Genomic DNA, 24,744 nt, shown 5'->3' with positions numbered 1-24,744 from the left:
AAATAAACCCCACGCTTTAAAAATTTTTTTCTTTATTTAAGTTTTTTTTCTGAGTTTTGTTTCCTAAGCAGGCAAGGCTCAGATATTCACATGCCTCCATGGCTGTATGTCTCTCTCTTCTAATAATTTTCAAATTTCAAATATGAGTGGGACTTAACAGTCTCAATAGTTCATTTAAGATGCATGAAAATAGGCAGCAGGATAGAGGAAAAAGATCCCATTAATACCCATAGTGAGGATGCTGCTGCTGAGGATTATGATAAAGTAAGATGCTGCTGAGTTCAGTTCTAGGGAATCCATGCAGAATATGCGTATTAGGAATCTCCAGTCAAAAGAAGTGGATACAGCTGAATATCAGACTATTGCATACGAGAGTGTTCAGCCACAAGACATGCATCTGCAAGAAACCAGGCTGTGTGGTTTGTTACTTAGAGAAGCTTTGACGTATGATGTCATTATTATATTCAAATTCTTAAATAAACTTTGAAAAGAAAGAGTTCATTTACTGGTGCACATGTTAAATGGTGCAAATTTCATGTTATGTAGAAAAGCGTTGGGGAATATCCTTCTACTGTTTTTTATAGTTTTGGTTTTTTATGCCCATGCTTTTCTTTTTTGCTTTTACTGCTACAGGTAGTGCCATAGGAAGTGATGATATCATAGCAGGGAATGTGAGCAAGTACACTGTTCTCCCAGCTGGTTATTGTGGACAGCCTAAAAAAGGACATCTTATATTCGATGCGTGTTTTGAAAGTGGTAAGCATTTTCAACATTATTTTATGTTACGGAGTTGTCAATATATTAACGCTTAACTGTATTGCTCAACTTTATGAAAAGTGTCTTAATTCTAAGACTTGCATTAAATACTACTTAACTCACTGATTCACTTCAGTCAGAGTATGACATAAAATCAGACTGTTCAAATGTAAAAAGGGTTGTGAAGTTTGTCATTACCTACAATGTACATTTCATGAGGTCCATCTCTTACCACATGTAGATACATAACTGGATTTTATTCTATTGTTATATACCGTATTTGGATCGCACTAATCAAAGATGTAATATTTAAAATATGTTATTTTAAAATTTAGTTTGGAAGTTTACTGGGGAAGTTAACTTTGTAAAGTGCCAAGCCTATCCTTGCATAGTTAGAAGTTTTTACAAATGTGTATGTACTGTCTTTAAATATATTTCTTTGTGTTTCTTGTGGCCTAATTCTGTACTGCTGAGGTTAATGGAAGTTCTGCCTCTGATGTCAGCAGAAGGAGAATTAAACTTTAGGAAGCTACTGCAAACTGAAAGAGAAATTATTTTTACAAGAGTTATAGTTAGCATATTAGTTTAAAGAATATTTTTAATCATGTATGCTTATATGTGTGTGGGGTATGTAGGTAAATATAAATATATGAATATGCAGCATCGTTTAAATTTTTGTGTTACATATATGTGTGTCTCCAGATTTTTAGCTTAAATCTATTATTACTGGCTTACAGACCTACAGAGCACTGTTAAACACCATATGTACAAAAGACATTTGGCAGGATAAACTATAGTTTTCAGCATGGTTTATGTGAGAGGTGCTGGTAATGCCAAAACTGCTACAGTGTCTTGTAAAATGAGCTTTTTATGAAGAGTTACGTCCCTCAGGGTAGAATACTGACTGCCAGTTCCTGGATAAATATTAAATTGAGTTATTTAAATCCTTTGATTACATTATGTAAAAGGTATAAATGATGCAGTGAGTAATAAAGAGTATCTTATTTTTAAGACATGTCTCTGAAGGTTCAGACAATAGTTATGTATTTTTAAAAATACTTTGGATGCTATTTCATCATAGCTATGGTTTTATGAATTTTTGTATCAGAAAATGGCTTATGGAATTAATCAGTTGGCCAAGCTGAGAAATTTACTTTATTGTGTTAAGCTGCTCTGCAATGAAAAGGATCAGTAGCAGCCATCAAATTATTTGTGAAGTAATGTGTATCATTGCATGATGGTTTAATTCCAGTTTTTGAACAATAGAATTAATTATATTTTTAAATTAAAGCATTTATTCAGTTCAAAGGTAACGTTCATACTTTATATACTTTGACAATAATAGCATGTGATAGAGGCAGATGCTATTTGAAGTATTGTGTTTATTTACATTGTAGCATGATGAGGCTGTGATGTTGCTTTGCTTATTTAGACACCTCCAAAATACAAATACGAATAAAATGAATACGTTCATCTACTTTCTCATGATGATGATGTATTAGCAAGGATGATAATAATATTGTGTACACTTCATATGTAAATTCACTTCATCTTTTGTTATATGTCAGCCAAGTAATTGCTTAGAGTACCTTAACTGGTCAAAGAAAATTAAGTGATTATTGGATATTTTATGAAGTCGTTATTAATGCTAAAATCTGTGGCCTCCTATTATCCAAACAGTAGTATACAACATTTATACAGTAGTGTATTGATGCTCTTTGAGTACCACCTTAAAATGGTGATATCCTATTGGAATTGCCTTTTTCAAAGAACAGATTATAAAACTGATCCCACCCGGAGTACTGCATCCAGCTCTGGGGTCCCCACTACAAGAAATGTATGGACCTGCTAGAGGAGTCCAGAGGAGGGCCACGAAAATGGTCAGAGGGCTGGAACACCTCTCCTGTGAAGAAAGGCTGAGAGAACTTGGGTTGTTTAGCTTGGAGAAGAGAAGGTTCCGGGGAGACCTTATTGTGGCCTTTCAGTATATAAAGGGGGCTTATAAGAAAGATGGAGAAAGACTTTCTACCAAGGCCTGTAGAGACAGGGCAAGCAGCAATGATTTTAAACTGAAAGAGGATAGGTTTAGATTGGATATAAGGAAGAAATTTTTTACAAAGAGAGTGGTGAGACACTGACACAGGTTGCCCAGAGAAGTTGTGGATGCCCCATCATGGGAAGCGTTCAAGGTCAAGTTGGACCGGGCTTTGAGCAACCTGATCTAGTGAAAGATGTCCCTGCCCATGGCCAGGGGAATGGACTAAATGATCTTTAAAGGTCCCTTCCTACCCAAACCATTCTATGATGCTGTGATTCTATGAAAACAGGTCACATTCATTTTATAATAATTCCAAGTTAGTGTTACCTTATAGACCTAAATATACCTAAAGGAAATAGGCTATTTGGATATAATTTATAGATTTTTTCCTAAGACTTGTGCTATGTCTATTATGATGATGTTGTTACTAAAGTTTCTTTACAGTTAAAGTTTTCTAAGTATTTATTAAGTCTTTAAAAATAAACACAATGCAATTAAAAAACACAATAGTTATACTATATGGTGATTATAACTCTGTATTTAATGTAACTTTAGTAGAACTTTTGATGTTGGTTTATATAACATTTTCACGGCAAATGGTCTTGGTCTTAGTGAAGCTATGTTAGGATGGAGCAAAACTGGTTGGACAGTGGTACCAGTGGATTATTTGTTGATGATTTACTTTCAGGATAGCAGTTGTGTTAAATGTGATTCCATAAGTGGCTTTCCTCTCTTTGGCTGCATTCTGTATTTTCTTGAAAGATCTGGTTGATAGAACTGAAGGTTCCCTTCTAGACCTATTTTTCAATGACTATGATTTTATATTGCAGAAATGGGAGTAAATAGCTTTCAGAATAGAGAAAGAATATTAAACTTGTAGAAAGCAGGAAAAAGATTAACACGTACAGAAGAAATGCTATTTAATATGCTTTCATTTTTGTAATGGCTATCATTATTGTATTAAGTAGTGCTGACAAGTAGGAATTCATTTGAGACAGAGAGGTGTGTTTTTATGTAGTCTGAAAACCAATGTCCAGTTTGCTGTTTTGAAGTGCCTTGCTTCCAAAAAATAATAAAAAATAGAATTGAAATGGGCATTGGGTTTTCTTTTTATTCCACTCTGTTGTTGAGAGGCAAAATACACTATTTTTGCCATTCCTGACAGATCTTTATCTATCCTTTTCAGAGACTTTCAGTGAAGAAAGTTTCAATGAGAAAGCAGCAATCCATTCTAATGCTGCAATTTGCTCAATATAAGAAACATTTTCTTTCTATGTAGAAATGTTCTTACCAAAAATGCAATAATTCTTGTCCAGTCCTATAGTCACAGAAAGCAGATTATTCCTTTCTTCTTTGACTTAATGGAAAGCTGCTATCGTATCTTTCCTTGGCCTTTCCCTCCTCAGGTTAAACAACTGATATTTTTTTCAATAGTTCCTTAGTGGTCACATTTTCCAAATTTTCTATCATTCTTTATTTCCGCTGGTCTTTCTCTAGCTGTTCCATGCCTTTCTTGACAAGCAGCGGTCCAAGGTGAACATAATACTCAGAGAAGCTGGTGCCAATACTATGTAGAGTTTATTACATGACATTCCTTGCAATCTATTTACTTCTGCTATGTGATAGTCCAATCTTTTTCACAATAGCATGGCACTGTTGACTTCTATAAAATTTATGATCCCTTATACTGTCCAGATCCTTTTCAGAAGAAGAGGTACCTAACCAGTTTGTAGCTTGCACTTAACTTACCCTTAATGAATCTGATGCTAGTGAAAGAATTGTTGCTGTAAAATAAATTCAATTATTGAAAATGAAGAATGGTGGTTGAACCTTTATCTTATAAATAGCAGACAGAGGAGTGAAGGAGGGAGAGAATGATCAACTTGCAATTATGTCAGGAATTTGAATTTGTGTTTCCCATAGCTCAAGCTAGTTTTTTAACTGGAATCTTCCTTGTTATCTTTATTAATATTTAAGAATACATACAGCCAAAAGAAACTTTTTACATTAATTTATCATTAGCATAAAAGAAACTGATGAAAATTCAGATTTCTTGCATGCCACAAAATAATTTTTGGATAATGTCAGTTTTCACAAGACATGTGAGTTAGTTTCATGGAAAAATGGAAGCAGTGTTATCTACACATAGAACCAATTTAAAGGAAATAAATGTCACATTCGAAATGTACACATTTGGTCAGTTGTAATTCCTTTTCCTATTATTCATTAATGCATTCAATTATTAACACAGTTTCAGTTTAGCAGCAATGCAGTGCTGTACAAATGTTCACCTCTCATCCTATCTGTTCTGGCAAAACCGGGAATTTTGCAGAATATAGTGCTTCGGGGAAAAGGTTGTATTCACTCTTGCTATACAAAGAAGTCCATCCTGATCGAGTCAGGCCCAGATTTTGATGTAAAAATGTTCTTCAGGGAATCTGGCATCTTATACTCAAGATGAAATGGTATTTCAGACATTTTATTTTGTGTGGATATAAATTACTTTAAAGTTTAGTTTAGCCAGCTGCCCCTACTGTCTTGTGTTGGCTTAGCGCATGTTATTTCTGTTGGCATCAATTTAGTCAGCAGCCTTTTCTGGGTTGTGCCTAAGATTTATTTTTATTTGCTTAGTCATTTTTTTCCTGTACCAGATGTTTTTGGAGATGATACCTCCAGTGCTGGAAAACAGTTTTTTTCTGGCAACTTACATAACTGCAGTAGCTTTGCTTCTGCATGAGGTAACAATTATTTAATTTATTAATTTTACATGATACACATGAAGCCTTTCACATGTATTTTGCAAAGTAGACAAAGAAAACATAAAGCAAATGTCTCAGTCCTTAAAAAGAGACCAATATTTTTATGGCACTGATGCCTGTTCAACCCTTTGTGCAGAGTCCCAGTCTAATCTTCTGGCTCTGCAAAAGGGAGGCTGTATTCTGGCAATGACCTTAAAGCATGGGAACTCCAAGGATTTGACAATTGCTTGTGCAGGCTGCAAAAATGTCATTTATGTCAGGATTCAGAGAGAAGAAATATAGCTGACAGTGACATCACTTTTCTTCCAAGCCCAAAAGCATGGCCGAATAAGCCAGAACATGAGTTGTGTTAGAAACACAATTGCAGCTATCCTGTAGCTCTGAAGTGGACCATGAAACAATCAGAAGCTCTTGGTCTTGGATATTTTTCTTTGTTTTTATGTAAAGATTGAAACCTACAGATTTGAGTTTATGCTGTCCTTTGAGAGCATTGCTGATTGACTAGATTCTCTGAGTGTTGAAGCAGTTCTAGTTCAGGTTCCCTGCACACTCATCTCATACAAATCAGGAGAAACCTCAAACATACTGGATTCTTGTGGTAGTCTAGCGGATGCCATCAGACAATATGGATGACTTGCTCTTTAAAATACCTCATCTTGGACTGTCTAGAGTCCATCAACACCTATTCTAGCAGGGTACGAGGCATGGCTCACACTGCCATGAATTCAGGCTGTATTTCTACAACCACTACAGAAGTATACCTTCAAAAAGTCTGTGAGAAATACCTACCACTCAGCAGCCATCTTCACTGCAGTGCTCACAGGGCTTTGACAGGACCAAAGCTCCTCTGAGCCCAGAATACACCTGTGCCCACAGAAGCATCCACAACTTTTTTCTCATGGTGCAAAGACTGTTTGCTGGGTGTAGCCACAAGTTACTTTCATGGCTCCGTCACAGAGTGCTTTCAAGGTGGGCTCAAAATGGCTATAGCTTTTGCTTCCCCAGGCTCTTGATGTAGAGAACTGACATATGAAAGACTTCTATTGACATTGCCAGCTGTGGCTTCACTGTAGAAAAATGCAAGGAATATTCAAATATTGTTCCTTTTGTTTGGTATCATCTGGCTTGCCAGTCACCACAGATGTATTGTTTGGTCACTCTGGCCTGTACATCTGAACCACATACTTCTGAATTAAATTCTGTCTTGCCTGGTAGGATGTCATAGGGAACATGGGAGGAAGCTGGAGTTAGGTGATAGCCTGTGATGTGTTGGGAGGATGGTTAAAAAACCCAAGCTCAACTGTTTCTGCTGCTTGTGGCTCAAATTGCTTGTTTTATAATTGCTTTTGAGCATTGAAGGAACAGTGTTGGCTCACAGAGGTTCGTAAATCTCAGCATTCATACTGTTAAATACAGGGGCTTTTTATAAGGTTGTGAAAATACATATTTTGGCTTGTTAGTCAAATATAATGCTGTTTAAATGTTAAAAAATACTGTGTTTCTTGAAATTAGAAATGAAGCTGCCGTCTGCTTTTATTCTCATTTCAACCAAAAAGTGGAACTCCGCCAAGAGTCATTAAATCTTCTATCCTTTGGATGAATTCTTATTTTTTTATGAAAAAATGTTATGATTGGGTAATTTGTGTATTGTGGTTTATGCTCAAAAGGTTGTAATTAAAGTTTTGTAAAATTTTAGATTCAATCTCAATTACTGTAAACCTCATATTATTATGTTGACTGATGTACCACCACCTTGCAGTGAAAATGATTGACAAATATTAGTTTGTCTTTTCCTACAGCAGGTTTATATAATATTTTGTATTAGAAACCTGATTAAAAAAATCAGTACTGATGGATTGCAAATGATATTAATCAGCTGGAAAAAGTTAAGATTTACAATGTATTAAGAGATCTCATGTGACTGAGAAGTACCCTTGTATCTTTTCTGTTAAGGTTTTAAATATCTTTCTGTATTTCAAAAATAGGATAATGTACTTCTAAAACACTTTGCCCAACACTCAAAATTGCAGTAAGTGATTGTAATTCCGCTGATCTCATTGTAACCACTTACAGGCGTGAAATAGGCCATTGAGCTTTACCATGAAAGATATCTTTTGAACAAAAGCAAAGATAATATAGGATGAATTGCCCTTTGGGGGTGCCTATGTCCCAGTTGCAAAGACTTGACATGTAACTTTACACAGCTAAAATGAGGTGATTTTAATCTTACTTGTGATTAATAAAATACTGTAAAACCTGAGTTGCAAAACTTTTTCTGAAATGGACATTTTTGTTTGTAAAATGTTTAAAAATGGAAACTAAGATGATACAAAAGACAATACTGTTAGCATTATCTTCAAAGAAAACTGAAATCCACCCTGGGAAATAGTTGCATTTTTGGCATCTAATATACAACTGTTATATTCTTCCAAAATTGTCAAACAAGCTGATCCTACATGTGTTTACATTTAGGTGAACAGAAATACCCTTCTCCACCTTGATTTCAGTGGCACTACTATGATATCCTAGAACAGGAATAAAGCAATACAGGCAAATGTAATAATGGCACATTAATAGAAATAAAAAGTGCAAAAGTTGTTTAAAGCAACTTTCTTCCAGTGTAAACACTTGTAGTAGTAGACTAAACTGTTTTGGAGCAAAAACTAGTTGTTGTTCCAAATTTCCTGTATTATAATATGTCACGTATAGCTAGAATCACTGTCAGGTAGACTCTTCTGGCTTTCACTTTTATGAGAATGCTCATATGCAATGTAGAAACAAAAGAAATGAAAGTCGATACGTATTTCAGTAATGATTTCTGTTTTGAGCCTACATTTGTGGCACTGATGTGTGACTGATTAACGAAACACTTTATTTTAGTTGTATCCTTATTTGTTGACATTAATTTATGCCATATTTCACATAAAGATATTATGTGGTTATTGCTACCAGTAGGGATAATTTAACAACTGTTTCCCTTTTCTGAAAATGTCGGTTCCCAGTTTAAAGCATTGTTATTCTATCAGAGTATCAATACCTTTGGACTACTGCAAGTTAGAAGTCACAAAAAAATTAAGAACAAAAGATTGACTTAAATTTTTTTTTGTTTTTTAATGATGACCCTAGGCATAGATTAATGGATGTAGCATGCACAAAGTGATATCAGTTAACATATATGACATTACTCAGATGTCTCAAACTCCGGAAAAAGCATGTGAATGATTTATGGAATTGATATTAATCTCTTTCCAGTAAATGCATTACTAAAGTTACATGGGAAATTGATGTTACTGCTGTAATGCCAAATTAATTTCTTTCTTGCTAGGTCAGCATTGCAAATGGAACTAAATATTAACCTTTTAAATATCTAAAGAGAATATAGTATGGAAGACATTTTTACGAATGGGGGAGTGCTTAGTGTTGATGTGATACCAGCTAACAAATAGAGCATTAGTCAAGTATCTTAACTTGTGGAAAATAGATATTAATGACTTATGGAGCTAATGACAATGCAAGAAGAATTAGTATAATAGCATCAGTAAAGAATTAGGATGTTAATTGTAGTTGGTGTGCTGATTATAATTTTCACAGTCGGTTTATCTTCTGATTATCATGCTACCTTCTTCAAGACCTCGCCTTTTCCTCCTGCCTCTCACCGCATGTTTGCATCTCCTTTGCTAGTATAGAAGCACATGTGTTGATTTGCTGTTTGACTGACCTAGGAGGGACTGGAATAAGCAACTGGAAATGGAAGCAGAAATGTGTTAGATCGGATAATTTTAAGTTCAGAGCAGATTTTCAACAGCATCTGTATGAGGAACAACCAAATAGAGTAGGAATCCTTACTCTGGAAAAGAGACAACTGAGGAAGAATATATTAGAGGTCTGTAAAATCATGATTCTTAGTCAAAATGTCAATGAATATGGAACAGTGGTTCCCTGTCTGTTCTCTTTGTACAAAAACTAAGGGCCATCAAATGAAACTAGCAGTTAATGTGTTGAAAGCAAACAAAGCAGAATGGTTCCTCACATATTGTTTAAGCAAGCTGTGGACCTTCTTCCTGCAGGATGTGGATGCTAAAAGTTTATGTGTGTCATGCTTTCAAGCAAAAAAAACAACTGACAAGACCAGGGAAGAAAAATCAGTTGAAATCTACTAAACACTGACACCATCTCTGGCTCAGAAGTTTCATAAACCGTACATTGTAAATTGGGGAATTATTCTGGGGAGGTATCTTCAAATGATTGCTTTGTTCCCATGCTCTTCTCTAGGGATCCATTTCTAGCAGTTACTGGGCTAGACCTTGATCTCACCTGATAGATACATCTGGTTAAATGGTTAATCACTGTTACTACATAGGATAATCTTTTATTATTTTCTAAAAATAGATTACAGGTTATAGTTACAAGCCAAAATTAATGTCATGCAAAACTATTATTTGATCAGGCAATAGGAAGGAAAATCTTACAGTTACTGTTTCCATTCAAACTAATTTTCTTAGGAAGATGGTGGTTGAAGATGGTGTGCCAACATTAGCAACAGCTGTCCAGAAACACACCCAATGCAGATCCATTCTTAAGATTTCGCGCTATACATTCCTGGTACTTACATTTCCATCAGGCTTTCAGTTTTTGGTAGGATTTTTGTAAACTTGCTCTTTGACAGAGAAGGAATTGTAAAAAAATGAACAACAAAGATACTTTATACAAAGACGTTTAAGTCATTTTTGAGAATAAGCAGAAGGATTTTCATATATACCAGGTTCTGAGATAAATTTTCCATTTTCCATTTTTCTGGCTCTGTTCAAAATTTTCCATCTGGAAAAGTGATAGAGGGAAATACAAGAAAGAATAGTAATGTCCCTGCCAGTGTGAAGGAACATTACATTACACTGAACAAATATCCTTATCTGAATGTACAATCACTGAAATAAATGCAGCTGTGTTTATTTCAGCATAATCAGATATATTTGAATATAAAATCATTGACATAAATGCAGCTGTGTTTATTTCAAACTGCACATGTTAATATGAACATGAATGTGACATCAGTTAATCACTCATGAATGTGTAGAGGTATGTATATGTAGTGGCACAATAGAGGCCTATGACAGTTGAAAGTATGAAGAAAAAAATCCAGCTGAGCTTGCACTTTACCTAAAAATTTTTATAACAGCATTGGAAGTCACTGATGAGGAGATGCAGAATTCTTCTCATATAAAATCCCTAGATTTGAATAAATCTATAGTTACTCTATAGAGTAACAGGTGACCTGTTCTTCAGTACTGACTAAGGAAATAATTGCTTATAATTGCTTCTTAAAATAGAGAATCGTGTTAGTTTTCAGTGATTGGTAGGTCCAGGTCAATCTCTTCTGATGGGTACAGTGCAGACCTTAACTTTACCTTAGATTTTTATCTGATTTTTAAGCCTTAAAAAGAGCTGCCAACCACCCTTCCAGAATTTAATCTTGCTGGGTTCTCAAACCCAGGGAAAATAGAGTGAAGAGCAGTACCAGTGGAAAAAGTTTGGCATTGTTTATTTTGGTAGGGATGCTTCTCCTTGCTATTTCCCCAGAGTAGTTCTCTGCCTTCACTGTCCTGTTTATATCCTTAACCTCTGTCTTTTTAGATCAAAGCCATTGAGAACTAGAAGAAATTGAAAAGTGTTCTTTACTCTGCTTATGCAGATGGTGCTATATAGAATATCGGAAGGAATGGCTGTGCTCAGAATAAAAGATGAAGTGGCATCAGAACAGTAAATATTTTGGAGCTAAGAGGTATTGGAAAGGCTTTCTTTTCATCTGGGAGAATGCTGAAATATTCTCTAGACTAAATAGTGGTATTTTGTTCAGTTAGTTCAATAACCTGTAATATTATCCTGTTTTGCAGAAGACAGCAGCACAAAAGACACGGTTCTTGACTGCCTAGCACCTTGAGTAGTAAATTTCAGCTGTGTGAAATGAGTGTAAAATGGCTGAGAAATGTTAAGAGTGCTTTGCATCAGTTTCATGTGAACTAAATGATGAATGAAATTTAGGAAATTTCATATCTTGTATTACGTCTACTAGATTTGATCAAATAGTGATGTTATAAAGAATAAGGAAACAGAAGGAGAGGGACTGAAGCAGAGAAAATACATTTGAAACATTTGCATTAGGTCCTGCACTCAAAGGGACATTGGCTGCATTGCACAGCAGTGCGGTGCTGCTGTTTCTCTGCCACTGTGTGACATGCAACATGTGGTGCTGCTGATTTGCTCAGTACATGGCTTAGGGAGCACTAACTGGGAGAACGATATTTCTTTTACTTGCTTGTCAGCTCCAGATAAATGAATACCTTTGTATGATCACATTTAATTTTTTTTTTTTTAAATGAGTTGAAGACACTGGAACAGGCTGCCCAGAAAGGCTGTGGAGTCTCCATCCATGGAGGTATTCAAAACCTGAGCAGATGCACTATGGAGCGACGTCCTTTTGCTGACGCTGCTCTGAGTAGGGCAGGCGGACTAGACAATCTCCAGAGATCCCTTAGAAATCACTTAGAAGATTACCACTTCCCCCCTCCCTCCCTCCCCTGAAATTAGAATACGCTCCAGATAGATTCTGTTCTTCTTGTTGTTCTCTAAATTGTTTTAAAATTCTCAACTGCCTGCTCTTCGAAAGTTAACAAGCCAAATTAAGATCTTTGCTAGTTTGAGCTGCCACTGTAATGCAAGAAGAGACAAAACACTGAAATACTTAATGGTCTGTACTTTTGAAAGAATACTGGTTGAAAAACATACTTCAGAAGAGGTGTTTCTGCATAAACTAAAAGTATTTTTATTCTCGGATTGATACTATCTGATTTTAGGAGAAAATATTTTAGAATATTTTGCTCAGCCTAACATGAATTTGGATACAAGTTATTAGGTCGGAAACACATTATTTTGGATACATGCAGAGCTTCATTTTGCATTTATTGATTCTGTTTAGTAATCTAATTGCCTTCTAGGTTCAGCCTTTAGCATGCTAATTTTGATTTAGTGTTTGTATTTCTGAAAACAAACTGGGAACAAACCATATATTATCACTCTGTGTTCTTTAGACAGCTACTGGAATTCCAGGATCTGCTACAATAACATAATATAAAGGTAGATTACCATAATATATTAAGGGTTATTATTATATTCTAACAATTTCGGGTAGAATCACATCTCTTTCTCTTTCATCTGAAACTGTAAGATAACTTATTGTTTGTAAGAAGTATGATTTATTCTGTTTAAAAAACCCCTGGTTTTGAATGTTTATTGTTACTACTGTATTACCTTATGAATAATTCATCTTTAGTAGCCTTTTCTAAGATTGTAAATTAATGTAAAATTTCTGATGTGAAAAACTTTAAAGCCATTTTCATGTATGCAATATAAAAATATATAGAGCTAAGGAATAATACATCTAGAATTTTTTTTCCTTTCAGCATTTTGGTGGTCAGCTTAAGAGATTACCTTCACAGTGAGTTTTGAAATGATTGACTAATAAATTTTGACATTTGTGTTCCTTTTTTTGTCTTTCTTCTTATTTGCAGTTTTTATATAGTGCTTTACATATATCTTTCATATTACTGTTAAGTTGTATAATGAAATATCTTCAGTGCTTTAGTGATCATGTAAATGCACGTATACCTGCACTGAGCTGGCTGACGCTTGTGTAGGCACAGTCAAATTAGATTGCATAGCGATGTTAGCACAGCCCAAAATGTCTCAAGACTGGATAAATACTGAGACGGTTAGTTCACTCTGAGTTTTGTGCTGTTACAGATACATTGCTGTCAGAATACCAGCGCTAGCTAATTTATGTCGGAGCTGGGTAAGGTGACATATGATGATGCACTTCTTCCTCTGAAATGCATTGCGGATGTACTCCTTACTAAACAGTAAAGTTAAGACAAGGAATGGAACAGCAATGTTATAATTAATTTATGCTTTCATCTAAAAAATAAAAGATGATAGCAAGTTGAAACTTGACTTTTGGTTATTACTGCATGTATTTCCTGTGGTTCTTCTGTTTCAGTAGCTTCAGGATTGATCCATTCTTGCTTATCCCAAACACTTGTCATCCTCTTACTTGATTATCGCAATGTTATCCTGCCTGTTATTCCTCTTTCCTCTCTGCATTTTTGTAAATGTTATTGCTGAAGTATCTTCTTTTGTATGTTCAGGGAATGTTGAGCCCCACTTCTTGAGCCTGTACATTGAATGCTATATCAAATTAAACCTTGTTATCCTCATCTCTAGTACTCTATGTTATCGGCTTTCCATTAGCATCTGTTTTGTTTTTCATTATTCCCATCTGTGTGCTCTTCTTTATCCTTTTGGATTTAGTGATCCATTTATTTCCTTCCCTCATATTTGCATTTGCATTTTCATCAGTAAACATTTTTGTCCCTTTTATTTCAGTCATGGTTTCCCATTTTCATGTGATTTCCTCTGCAAATATCCTTATTATTCTTCCTTGAAAGATTTTCTTAAATCTGGCTTTCCGAAGTTCTTTCTCTTTTATTTGTTTATTTATTTATTATTTATTTAACGGAACTGGGATCTGGAACCGTTGTCCTGATGTTTGGTGATTATTTGTCCTTAATCAGTCTGCATGTTCTTTTGGACAGGAAATGTTTCTTACCAAAAACTTAACTTCAACTGTGCACTTTGAATCTTTTCTCAAGCACAGGGGATCTATGTTGACAGATGCCAAATCTTCAGTGCCTGGTCCAGGGCAGAAATCAGTGGAAAAATTTCTGCAAAACAATGATTTCTGTTGGCTTTGGGTCAGATCATAAGCTTGTGGAACTTTCTGTGAATTAATAGTCGTGTCGATTGGGAATATGTTCTGTTATTCAGTGGGCTTGAGGTCAGTAAGAGTGAATGCTAGAAGAAAGATAACTGATTAGATGGCATGAAAATAAGAACATTCTCAGTGATTACAATCAAGTTCAATTAAAAGTATCTGTCCAATATGTCTGTAGTGTAACAATCATTATGACATCTAGATTCTTAGGATGTGAATACACGACTTCCAAGACCTCTAATTTTATTTTCTCTTTAGGATAGTGGCCTAGTTAATAATAGTGTGTGCTTATAATCTCTTACTGCAGATCGCTGTGGGCTTTAGTTTTCATTTTTTAGTTAGAAATCTGAGGCTCACAGAAGTTAAGAGCTTCAGTGTTATACAGTAGAATCACCATTTGAAGCATTTTGACATTATCTTCTTTGAAGTACACTAATTGGATTTAAGCCCACACCTTTGATTACTCTTTAAAACTGAACAAAGTATGTGTCATCCTGAATCACGGTAGATAAGACGGACTTTCCTTTGTAGGGCTGCTTTTTTTAAAGTCTGCCATGCTTCAACAGATATTAGGAATAATACATACTATTTCAGATATAACATAACAATAACTGATACTATTTCAGCAGTACAGGAAAACTTTTACTATTGGAAAAATTGTGTTAGGTTATCTCCACTGACTCAGACTAATGAAGAATGAACCAGCTGAGTAAAAAAAGGGTAGGGAGAACAAGCATTATCTTTTGCAACCTATTCACTTTTGGCTGATTTAATGTAGATGATGAGGTAAGCAATATTGTGTTCATTGAGAGTACTGTAACAAGCTTTGTTAACTGATAATAATAACTGGAAGACATATGTTAAATTGTTGATTCATATGAGAAAGAAAGAATACTGAAATCAGAAAGCTGTATTACTATAATTTGATAATTGTGATTTAGTCTTTATTATCTATGTGGCTTCATAGTGATAGCAAATATAGGCTAGCATATTTTAGCAAAATAAAATTCCAAAGTGTATGAATTAGAAAATGTGGAGAAAATGAAAGTATAGGCTGATTAATGCAATCCAGCGTGATTTTACTATGGATGCTACATTTGAAAGATATAGGTTGTGAATTATTTCCAATCCTGCAGAAAGACCAAGAAAATCTAACCAAATAAAATAAACTTATTTTTATTAGTGTTCTTAATTAACATGTTTTACTCCTATAAAATAATCTTGTCTCACAGTCGTAGAGCCTAGAAAAAATTATTAGCCAATCATTACTCCATTTTTATTATTGTTTGCCAGATGATGGCACAAAAATATCCTAATATGGTTTCAGCATCATTATGTCAAACACTTTGCAGAGGAATGTGGAGACTCAGTTCCTTATGAGAGTACTAGCCAGTGTAATTGTCCTGTTGTATGATACACACAGGTGGTGCTACCTTGAACCACACAATTTTAATGGAGTGTGTTCAGGCTAAGGTCTGTTTATGTGGGTTCTGTTTCAGGTTGGGTTCTAGGCCTTATCAGCAGTAAGATACAGCAAGCAAATGCAAAAATAATAAGAGAGAAAGGGGAAAAAAGAAAGATACTAATATCCATGTGACTGTGTAATGCCTGGTTCTGCAGGGGCCGAATCCCTCAGTGTGTATAGAATTGGTTTTTGCAAGTGAGGTTTTGTGTGTCCTTAACAGAATCAATTTGCTGATTAAAAAAATTAGTTTTTTTAAAAAAATCAAAATATGCTTGATAATCCATCAGGTTTCCTGATACCCCCTATTATATTCTTATTTGTAAAAGAAATATTTTTGTTTATAAATCGATATTTGCAATGCTCCTGCCATCCTAGTGAACTATAGCAAGCTGTCCACCTGTTCAGAATTAGAAGTCTTTTAAATTTTAATTGTAATTCCTAAATTATAAACTATTTCCATCCTTAGAGTGGACAGTGGGACTGCCATTTTTCTTGTGAGTCTGGGATGTTTAAAAGCAAAAGGTCCTTCTGTTGCTGACTTCCTTGCACATCAGCAGTATGACAGAAAGTCATCTTTCAGTCGCAGAGGTAATGTTTTCATGTCAGTATGGTAAAAACATGAAAAAGAAGACAAAGGCTTTATAAGTTCCTGGTTTTGAAGGGTGGGTTTTGAAAAAGCATGTATATTTGGTTAAAACTAGGAACATATGTTAATATATCTTTTATTTAAAAGTTTGTCACTACTGAGAGTAACATTTAAAAATTGTTCTACTAAGACATTAAATATCCACATTTTTTATTTCTCAGTAAATAAAGAAGTACACATTATAAAAGTTAAAGGCCCATTATTAAAATTAGGAACCACAAATAATTACTTACTTCTTAAGGTGATAATTGTTTTGTTATGCAACTACTTGCACAATGTTGTTAATGTAATAAATCTTTCTAATGGATTTAATAAAGATATTTTTGAGTATCATAATGAATCTGTTGTAAAGTGCATGCATATAGATTCAAACTCAAAATTGAAATTAACCTTGGATGTATTTAAATAAGTGATTTTAATTAACCCTTTTATCTCATAGTTAATACGCTTTATGTGCTAAAGGACTTATATTAATACCCCAGCAGCTTCTTATATGAGAACAAAGAATTATTTTTAAGATTAGATTTTGGTGTAAAATGACCTTGCTATGGATTCACTGGCAGGGGGTACTATTAGAAATACAATACAGTATATAACAAAAGTAGTGGGGTTTGTTGTTATTTTTAATTAAAAAGGTTTGATACTTCTTCAGGTTCTTACATAAACAGAGGTAAAGTGGCACCTCTCTTTAGAAATCCAGTAAGACTAATTTTGCGTAAAAATAGTACTGCTAAGTGTGGGTATATGTCACTGCTTTTGAAGACTCAAAAGCAACGTTTGAACTGTATGGTTGACCAAGGTCATGTCCACGAGAAACAATAATACAGCTCAACAATCACTGTATTGTGATTTTGGTACTAATTGCTTTAAAAATACTGATTTGTCTTCTGGTTTTGTGAAATAACTTGTAAGAAGATTTTGTCTGTTTTGAAAATCTACATCTTTGTTTTTTTAATATTTTTTCTTTCTTTTTGGAAAACTATGGTCCTACCAAATAAAGACCCAGAGAGAATAAACTTGGAGGTACTGTCAAATAAAAGAAAATTTAATTTTAATCCACTTAGTTAGAGTCCTAAATCAAGCTTAACTGGGCATCCTGATAAGCTAGAAACTTCTGGATATCAAAGAATTACTAGAAAAGCAGAAGAAGTCCGTATCTGATGTGACTGACTTTGTCTATTAATATAGGAGCATCTCTGCAAACCATGCCTTTATATAGCCCAAACCTCCCACTTAGCTCACCATCTAAGGTTTTGCAAATAGCTTATTGACTTAAATATGTCTCTACCTTGCACTTCAGCCTATATATAGAAATGAGTAATAGGAGAATAATTGGCCTGCTCTTGTCTTACAATTTCTTTCTGAGTACAGAGTAAATGTACGAAGATAAGGCATCTCGGCTGAAGACCTACTGAAGGGTTAAGATTATGTGCCTCCTCATTAGGAACAAACTGATATCTGTAAGACCAAGTGCTACCTGTCTTTCTTAGCAGATGGATGGAGATCAGACCTGCAGTATGATGGAAAGACTCGGAAAGAGAAGCTGAGAACATGCCTATGAATTGTGAGGACCCCCTTCCTCTTCCAGAAGCTCTGGGTTTCCTATTAGTCCAGCTAGAAGGAGCTTACTTGTCCCTATTTCATGGATGTAGTCCTCCTCCTGTCTCCATGTCTCACACCCTTCCACACCCCTCTGGGTTCTCTGGCTCCCGTTAATTGCCTGCTAATATGGCTGCAATATAAAGAGCTGTTTCTTCAGGACCTTTCAGTTGTAGTAATTCCCAGTTTTGACAGTCAGAAAGGCATCGGTTGTATTGAGACTCAGTTGGCAGAGGTGCTGGGTTTTTTTTTTCCACTGTAGCGGCAGCATTTGGTTAAGAAGAAATGGAACTTGAAATAATAGTCATATTTCATTGGACTTTTAAAGTCATAGTTTCCTCTGGGTTTTGTGTGTTGCAGATAAAGGTGAAAAGTAACAGCAAAAGTAAAAGAGAAGGTAGGAGATTTTGTTGGCATGGGGGAAAAGGGAAGATATGAAATCCTTGGTTACAAAGGCTCTCCTTTGGTATCCTGTCTCCCTTTCATATGGAGGCATGAAGGAGCTGAATACTAAGGGCATGCTGAGAAAGATCTACCTGGTGTTATGAGTTATTTGACTGACTGTAGCACTTGAATTGTACCCATGCAGATACATAGTACGTGAGAATTAGGAGATGTTAGGGAGAATCAGAGAGGAAGTTTGGAGGTGTCTTTTACAATGTTGATTTGATGAAGTTGAAGTTTTCTGTTTAAACACATTGAAACAGATATTTGTTTCATATGTGCCCTGTCAAAAGGGGTATGTCAGAGCAAAGTGGAACCATCTAGAGGAAGGGGAGATTTCACCCTCCATTGAGAGCTGCTGAGCCTGCTCAGAAGTGAGATCCTTTCAGAGCACAAAGTGGCACGGGCAGGAGAGTGAGAGTGAGGGTGAGGGTGCAGCAAGCAGGGAGACTGGAGCACCTGGAGACTGAGAAATTGTTGAGAAATACAAGGAACAGATACAGGGTTGGCCATAGAGGTGACAGTATTTTCCTGGGGATCCAGTGGAGGCTATCTAGAATTTGTTGCAATTCTAGCAAGTTCACTGAGTAGGAAACTAAAGGCAATTGTGGGAACAGTGTCTGCTTGCAAGGGCACAGTGGGCAGAGGAGATCTGTTTTGATTTTTATTTCTTCTTACTTAGTCATTTTGAGTTTTCTTTATTTAAAAGCCAATTAATCTAGTTTATTATATAGTAAAACCCCCTGCTTTTTTGTTTAAAAGCTTTATTGGCTTTTTGGAGTACTCACAAGAAAAAAGATCTAGGCGGTTCAATTTCAATAATATGTCTGACTCAGATTCTCATGCCATCCATCTTAAATCCATTTTCTTTCTTTTATCACTTGCATGCCCTGGTCACAGTTCCCAGGCTTGGTTTGCTTGTACAGTAGCTTGCAATTTGCACTTTTTAGATACCTGTATGTCTGATAGACAAGGCAAATTACATTTCTTTTGTGACTCAAGCACAGGTGGCTGTATCCAAAAGGACACTCACTTGTGTCCTCGCTATGTTTTAACCAACTTGAGAAGTTTACTGTCAGTGAACTAAAGTCTGAGACTGTATGAGGATGGAGAAAATGCATTGCTCTCTTTTTGTCGCACTAATGCTCCTCAATCTGTTGCTTAGCAGATCAATTTTCATATGTTTCCTAAATATGTGGAATCAAATTACTTATGATCATTGCATAATTAATGTAACTTGAAATTTTGGGAACATATGACAGACATATATCCACCCACACCCTCCAACCAAGCCATTACTTAGAAAGTAGTTTGGTGTTTACATGGCTAGAGACATGACTTTAACAGCTTGGTTCTGCAGAGAAAATATCATTAGAAAACAAAAGATCATAAAGGAAAGTTGCATATTTTTCATGTACATAGCAATGTATTTGAAGGTACAAATGTATCCAAATGTCTACACGTATATGTACACTTTATGGATGTAAATGTGTGTATTCATGAAAATTCCTGTTTGCATGGATGTAGCTATTTTACAAATAACTCTCAGCTGATTAATATTTAAAATTAGCATTTAACGTTAACATAATACATTGAATTGTAAAAAGTACATCTGTTCTAGAATACATATTTTTATTGCCAACTGCCTCTTTATAACAGTCTTCCCCTCAAATTCCTACCTTACCCTCTCCTTGCCCTCCACTGTCCCCATGTTTTAAGCATCATTTGCTGATGAAATACCCACTTGGTGTTAACAAGTGGAGTAAAATAATATGTTGATGGCTTGAATTCCTGTTGGTATTCTGATGATCAGAGTAGAGAGAGTGATGTGCTGTCACTCTTGCCATAACTGTCCAAGGTTGAGAATTTTATTACATCTTTCAAAATATCTTTTTACTTTCATCTTAAAATGAAAACAAGTTGAATAAAATCCAGTTTACATTTGAGCTGGGCTGCATACTCACTTACGTATATAAAATTAAACTTGGTTTCCTAAGGAGTTTTATCTGTTAATACAATTTTTGTTCCTGCTTTATGACAATTATCATATATGGATTTTTTCTTTCTTTTTCTTTTCTTTTTTTTTTTTTACTGCCACAGTTTGAAGTGAGAGCATTAAGTTAAATTAATTTGACTTTGGTTGGCAAACGGTAATAGTAGTACTTTAACAGCTGTTTGCTTTCCTGAATTGTCCTTGGTGCTGAAATTGCTTTTGTATCTAAACAGCAAAATGTGTTTATAGGGCTACAGAATATGGAGATAAATTTAGCCTGTCAAACAGATATTATTGGGGCTTTTTTGTGCTGTGTTTCTGGGAGTGGATCCTGGCTACAGTGCTTTAATTCCAAGTTGTGTGTGCCTTTGGACATCTTACAGGACTGTTAGTTGAGCTTTTCTGTTTGATTTATGACCTTGCATGTATGGACTTCTGATCAGATTTTATTCTCATTTAGTGCAAGAGGGGCTAATTATGAAAGTGACAAAGACTCTTTCATTGTGCTAAAGCTTTTTGAATGACAAAAAAGAGAGCTTTAAATGAAAATGAACTTTAACAAGGCATTTTCACATTGAAGTGATACACACTCTACCACTGATAGAGTAATTCATTTTCAACCCTTTCTGATTCTATAAACACATTGTCTCACAAGATCAGTAATTTTTTACCTCTCAGGCTAATGAAGAGTGGATGGTAGACCAATGAATTCTCTTTTTGCAGAGCTGTTTTGACATTCTTAATTTTTTCTTAAATATCAAAGAAAGGACAAAGAGCTATGATTTTATTGCATTAATATTAATAATCATTTATCTGCCAGAGAAACATTTAAATATCACTTGACATTTGCAGAGAAAGATTAATGTTTAATTTACTACAAACATAGAAATACTTTGAAATAAAAGGAAACGCTTCTGGATTTGGCAAAATGAAAAAAAAAACCCCAACAAAATTAAGACAGACATTCAGATATAATAAAATATTCTAACCATAGCAGAAGACAAAAACATGTTGGTGCCATCTAAAATGTCAATATTTAAATTATCACTTCTGATTGAAAAAATAACACTAACTAGATAGTTTTTTAAGGTCTAATTTAAGCTTTAACTAAACAAAGATAAATGAGGGTAAGCAGTTTTCTGTTACATCCATGTGGGTACAGTTAAGAAGGCCTGCTATTAATTCTATCAGTATTATGAAAACAAACCAATGTAATGTAGTTCCTTGGTACTACATTATTATATATAGTACCTTGGAGTGAAGCTAGGATATAAACAGTATTGGCATTTCATAATTATTGGTAAGACTGAAAGTCAAGGAGGGCTTCCAGAACAGGCTGGTGACTGGAGGAAAGGAAAAGCACAGGAGTCAGAAAATCATATAAATAAAAATACAGGAACAAGTTCCATTACCTACTGGTCTGGGTTTGTGTGGCGGGGTTTTGGTAGCGGGGCAGGGGCTGCAGGGGTGGCTCTTGTAAGAAGCTGGTAGAAGCTTCCCTGGCTCCAAGTCGGACCTGCCTCTGGCCAAGGCCGAGCCCACCACTGATGGTGGTAGCGCCTCTGGGATAACGTATTTAAGAAGAGGAACTGGCAGTGAGGAGTGGGATTGGAATGTGAGAGGAAGCCCTCTGCAGATATCGAGGTCAGTGAAGGAGGAGGGGGAGGAGGTGTGCCGGAGGACGTTGATGCCCCCGCAGCCCATGGTGAGACGGCAGGGTGTTCCCCCCAGCCCATGGAGGGGAGCGGGGGAGCAGATGCCCACCTGCAGCCCGGGGAGAGAGGAGCCCACGCTGGAGCAGGGGGATGGCCCCCAAGATGGCCGTGACTCCATGGGAAAGGCCACGCTGGAGCAGTCTGTGACTGAAGATCGGCCTGTGGAAAGGACCCACGCCAGAGAAGTTTGTGAAGGACTGCAGCCCATGGGAAGGACTCACTTTGGGGAAGTTTGTGAAAGACTGTCTCCCATGGGAGGGACCCCACGCTGGAGCAGGGGAAGAGCGAGGAGTCCTCCCGCTGAGAAGGAAGGAGCAGCAGCGACAACATGTGATGAACTGACCCCAACGCCCATCCCCTGTTCCCCTGAGCCGCTGGGGGGAGGAGGGAGAGAAAAGCGGGAGTGGAGTTGAGCCAGGAAGGAGGGAGGGGTGGGGGGAAGGTGTTTTAAGATCTGGTTTTACTTCTCATTATCCTTGTTTTGATTTGATTTGTAGTAAATTAAATTGATTTTGTTTTTTCCGCAAGTTGAGTCTGTCTTTTGCCTGTGATCATAAGTGGTGAGTGATCCCTCCCTGTCCTTGTCTCGACCCATGAATGTTTCTTTATATTTTCTCCTCACCCCACCAGGGCCTGTGGGGAGGAGTGAGTGAGTGGTACATGGTGCTTTGTTACCAGCTGGGCTTAAATCACGACACCTACAGAAGGATCAAAATGCAGTATAATAAAGAGAAAAGTACAGAAATCACCTTGTTCTACAAAAGCACATCAGACTAGGAACTACGGCAGAGGAGCAGGTGAATAGTGAAGTTGTGTATCAGTCTAATCTGATGAAATGGCTAAAAATGTACTCAGGCTGCATGAAAGTCTATCTGTAAATTTTATCATGGAGATTATATTACAAGATTTCACTTCTAGGCAATGAGATAATGGGATTAATGTATTGAATGAGAATAACATTTCTAGCCCCCAAACTGTTTTTGTGACTAGATGGATAATGGCGTAGAGAACCAAATTCAGTTTCATAATAAACTAAAATAAGACTGTTCAGATCCAGTATTTGTATTGAAAGTCTATCCTTACAGTAGACCATTATTCAAGGAAATTTTTGTATAAGATACAGAAGGAAAGTTTTAGCTATAAAATCAGTAATTTCTTAGTTAGAGAAGGTTCTTCTTCAGGATCCACCTCAAAAAGCAAGATTCTTTTATAAGACAGTACCTGGAGCCTTTCCATTAATACTCTTCTTTTTCTTTTTAATAAAAAAAAGCAAATTTATTTACAGCTCTGGTGACTTTGGAGAGGTCCTTGAGAATATAATTTAACTATAGGTCTCCAGACTGATTGAGGTTTCCATCAATTAATTTTCCTCAAGTGGCAGTTTCTAATTATACTGTGGAAGGATTCCCCTAGAAAAATGGTGGTTCTGTGTATCAGGCACCAAACTAGCCCCAATGCAGAATTACAGCATTACTGTACAGTTATAAATCAACAGAAATGTCCTCACTTGTAGGAGGAAAGAACTGTTTTGCCTTTTGCATTACAAGAAATCATAGGGTCTTTGCAAAATGATGACTATATTGAGTAGGAAATGTTACATAAATAGGGCTAAAGCAATGTACTTAAGAATAAAGAATATGCAGCTTTTAACATTTTTAACCATTTGTAATGTGTTGCTTGCACACCTGTGATGTCTAGGCAGCAGATAAATATGAGAATGTTTTACAATAGAGTCTACAGGTAGCAACAGATTTCAATGCTGTACATTGAGCATCAGGCCCTAACACAGTAAGTATTTAGAGATGCATTTCTCCCTGCTACACACCAATAATGGTACATCCCACTGTGGTACCATAGTTCATATTCCCTGATCTGCCCTGGTGGTTGCTTCCGTGGTTAAGGCTGCAGACGTTGTTATAATTTATTTATCAACTTATTAATTATTTATTTAGGATAGCACCCATTATATGCTAAGTCACTTCCAAACAGATATTTCCCCAAATGCTTTTCCTTTAAGAGCTTTGCTTTGAAAGATGTGATACATACACAGTTGTGAGATACCGATTTTGATAGCATATACTTTGTTAAAGAAAGCTGAGTTCCGTGACACTAATACAAACCCTCTTTGTATTCTGATTTTCCTTTAACAAAGGTTTACTGCCATGGATAAATAACTGCCCATCTGTCATTGGAGGCCTTTGGGGAATTGATAAAGAGGGAGCAGTGAAATCAGTAGTCTACTGTTTTTCTGGGGATTTGGTGGTTTTGGTGTAGTGGGTGTGCAATGGCCATCTTAGGGCGTGGGCCTCTGATTTTTAAGGATTCTTGACACTCCCTACTAAGTTGATGCATTGCTGCTTTACTGCTGCCAGTTTCTGTAGTTACCTGATTTTGTAACTTTATTTGGAGAGTTTGTGCTGCAGTCTTGGGCTCTGCTGATACTTTTGTAATTCATACGAATCTCACAGATGCAGGAGAAGGAGTCAAGAGACTAACTCCATTTTA

General features: G+C 36.0%; 1 protein-coding gene across 1 annotated transcript in view; it reads left to right on the top strand.

The window, feature by feature from the left end:
* Nucleotides 1–499: 499 nt before the first annotated feature.
* AGBL4 (AGBL carboxypeptidase 4) overlaps nt 500–24,744 on the top strand; it is a 957,921-nt gene continuing 933,676 nt past the window's right edge. The window contains exon 1 of the mRNA XM_075037073.1: nt 500–756. Coding sequence (XP_074893174.1) covers nt 597–756 — 160 coding nt within the window. The 5' untranslated portion in view covers nt 500–596. The remainder of the gene's footprint in view (nt 757–24,744) is intronic.

This window comes from Buteo buteo, chromosome 10 (genome assembly GCF_964188355.1).
Source record: "Buteo buteo chromosome 10, bButBut1.hap1.1, whole genome shotgun sequence".
Lineage (NCBI taxonomy): Eukaryota > Metazoa > Chordata > Aves > Accipitriformes > Accipitridae > Buteo > Buteo buteo.
Note: the sequence above shows the minus strand (reverse complement) of the source record. Positions and strands in the feature narration are given on the sequence as shown.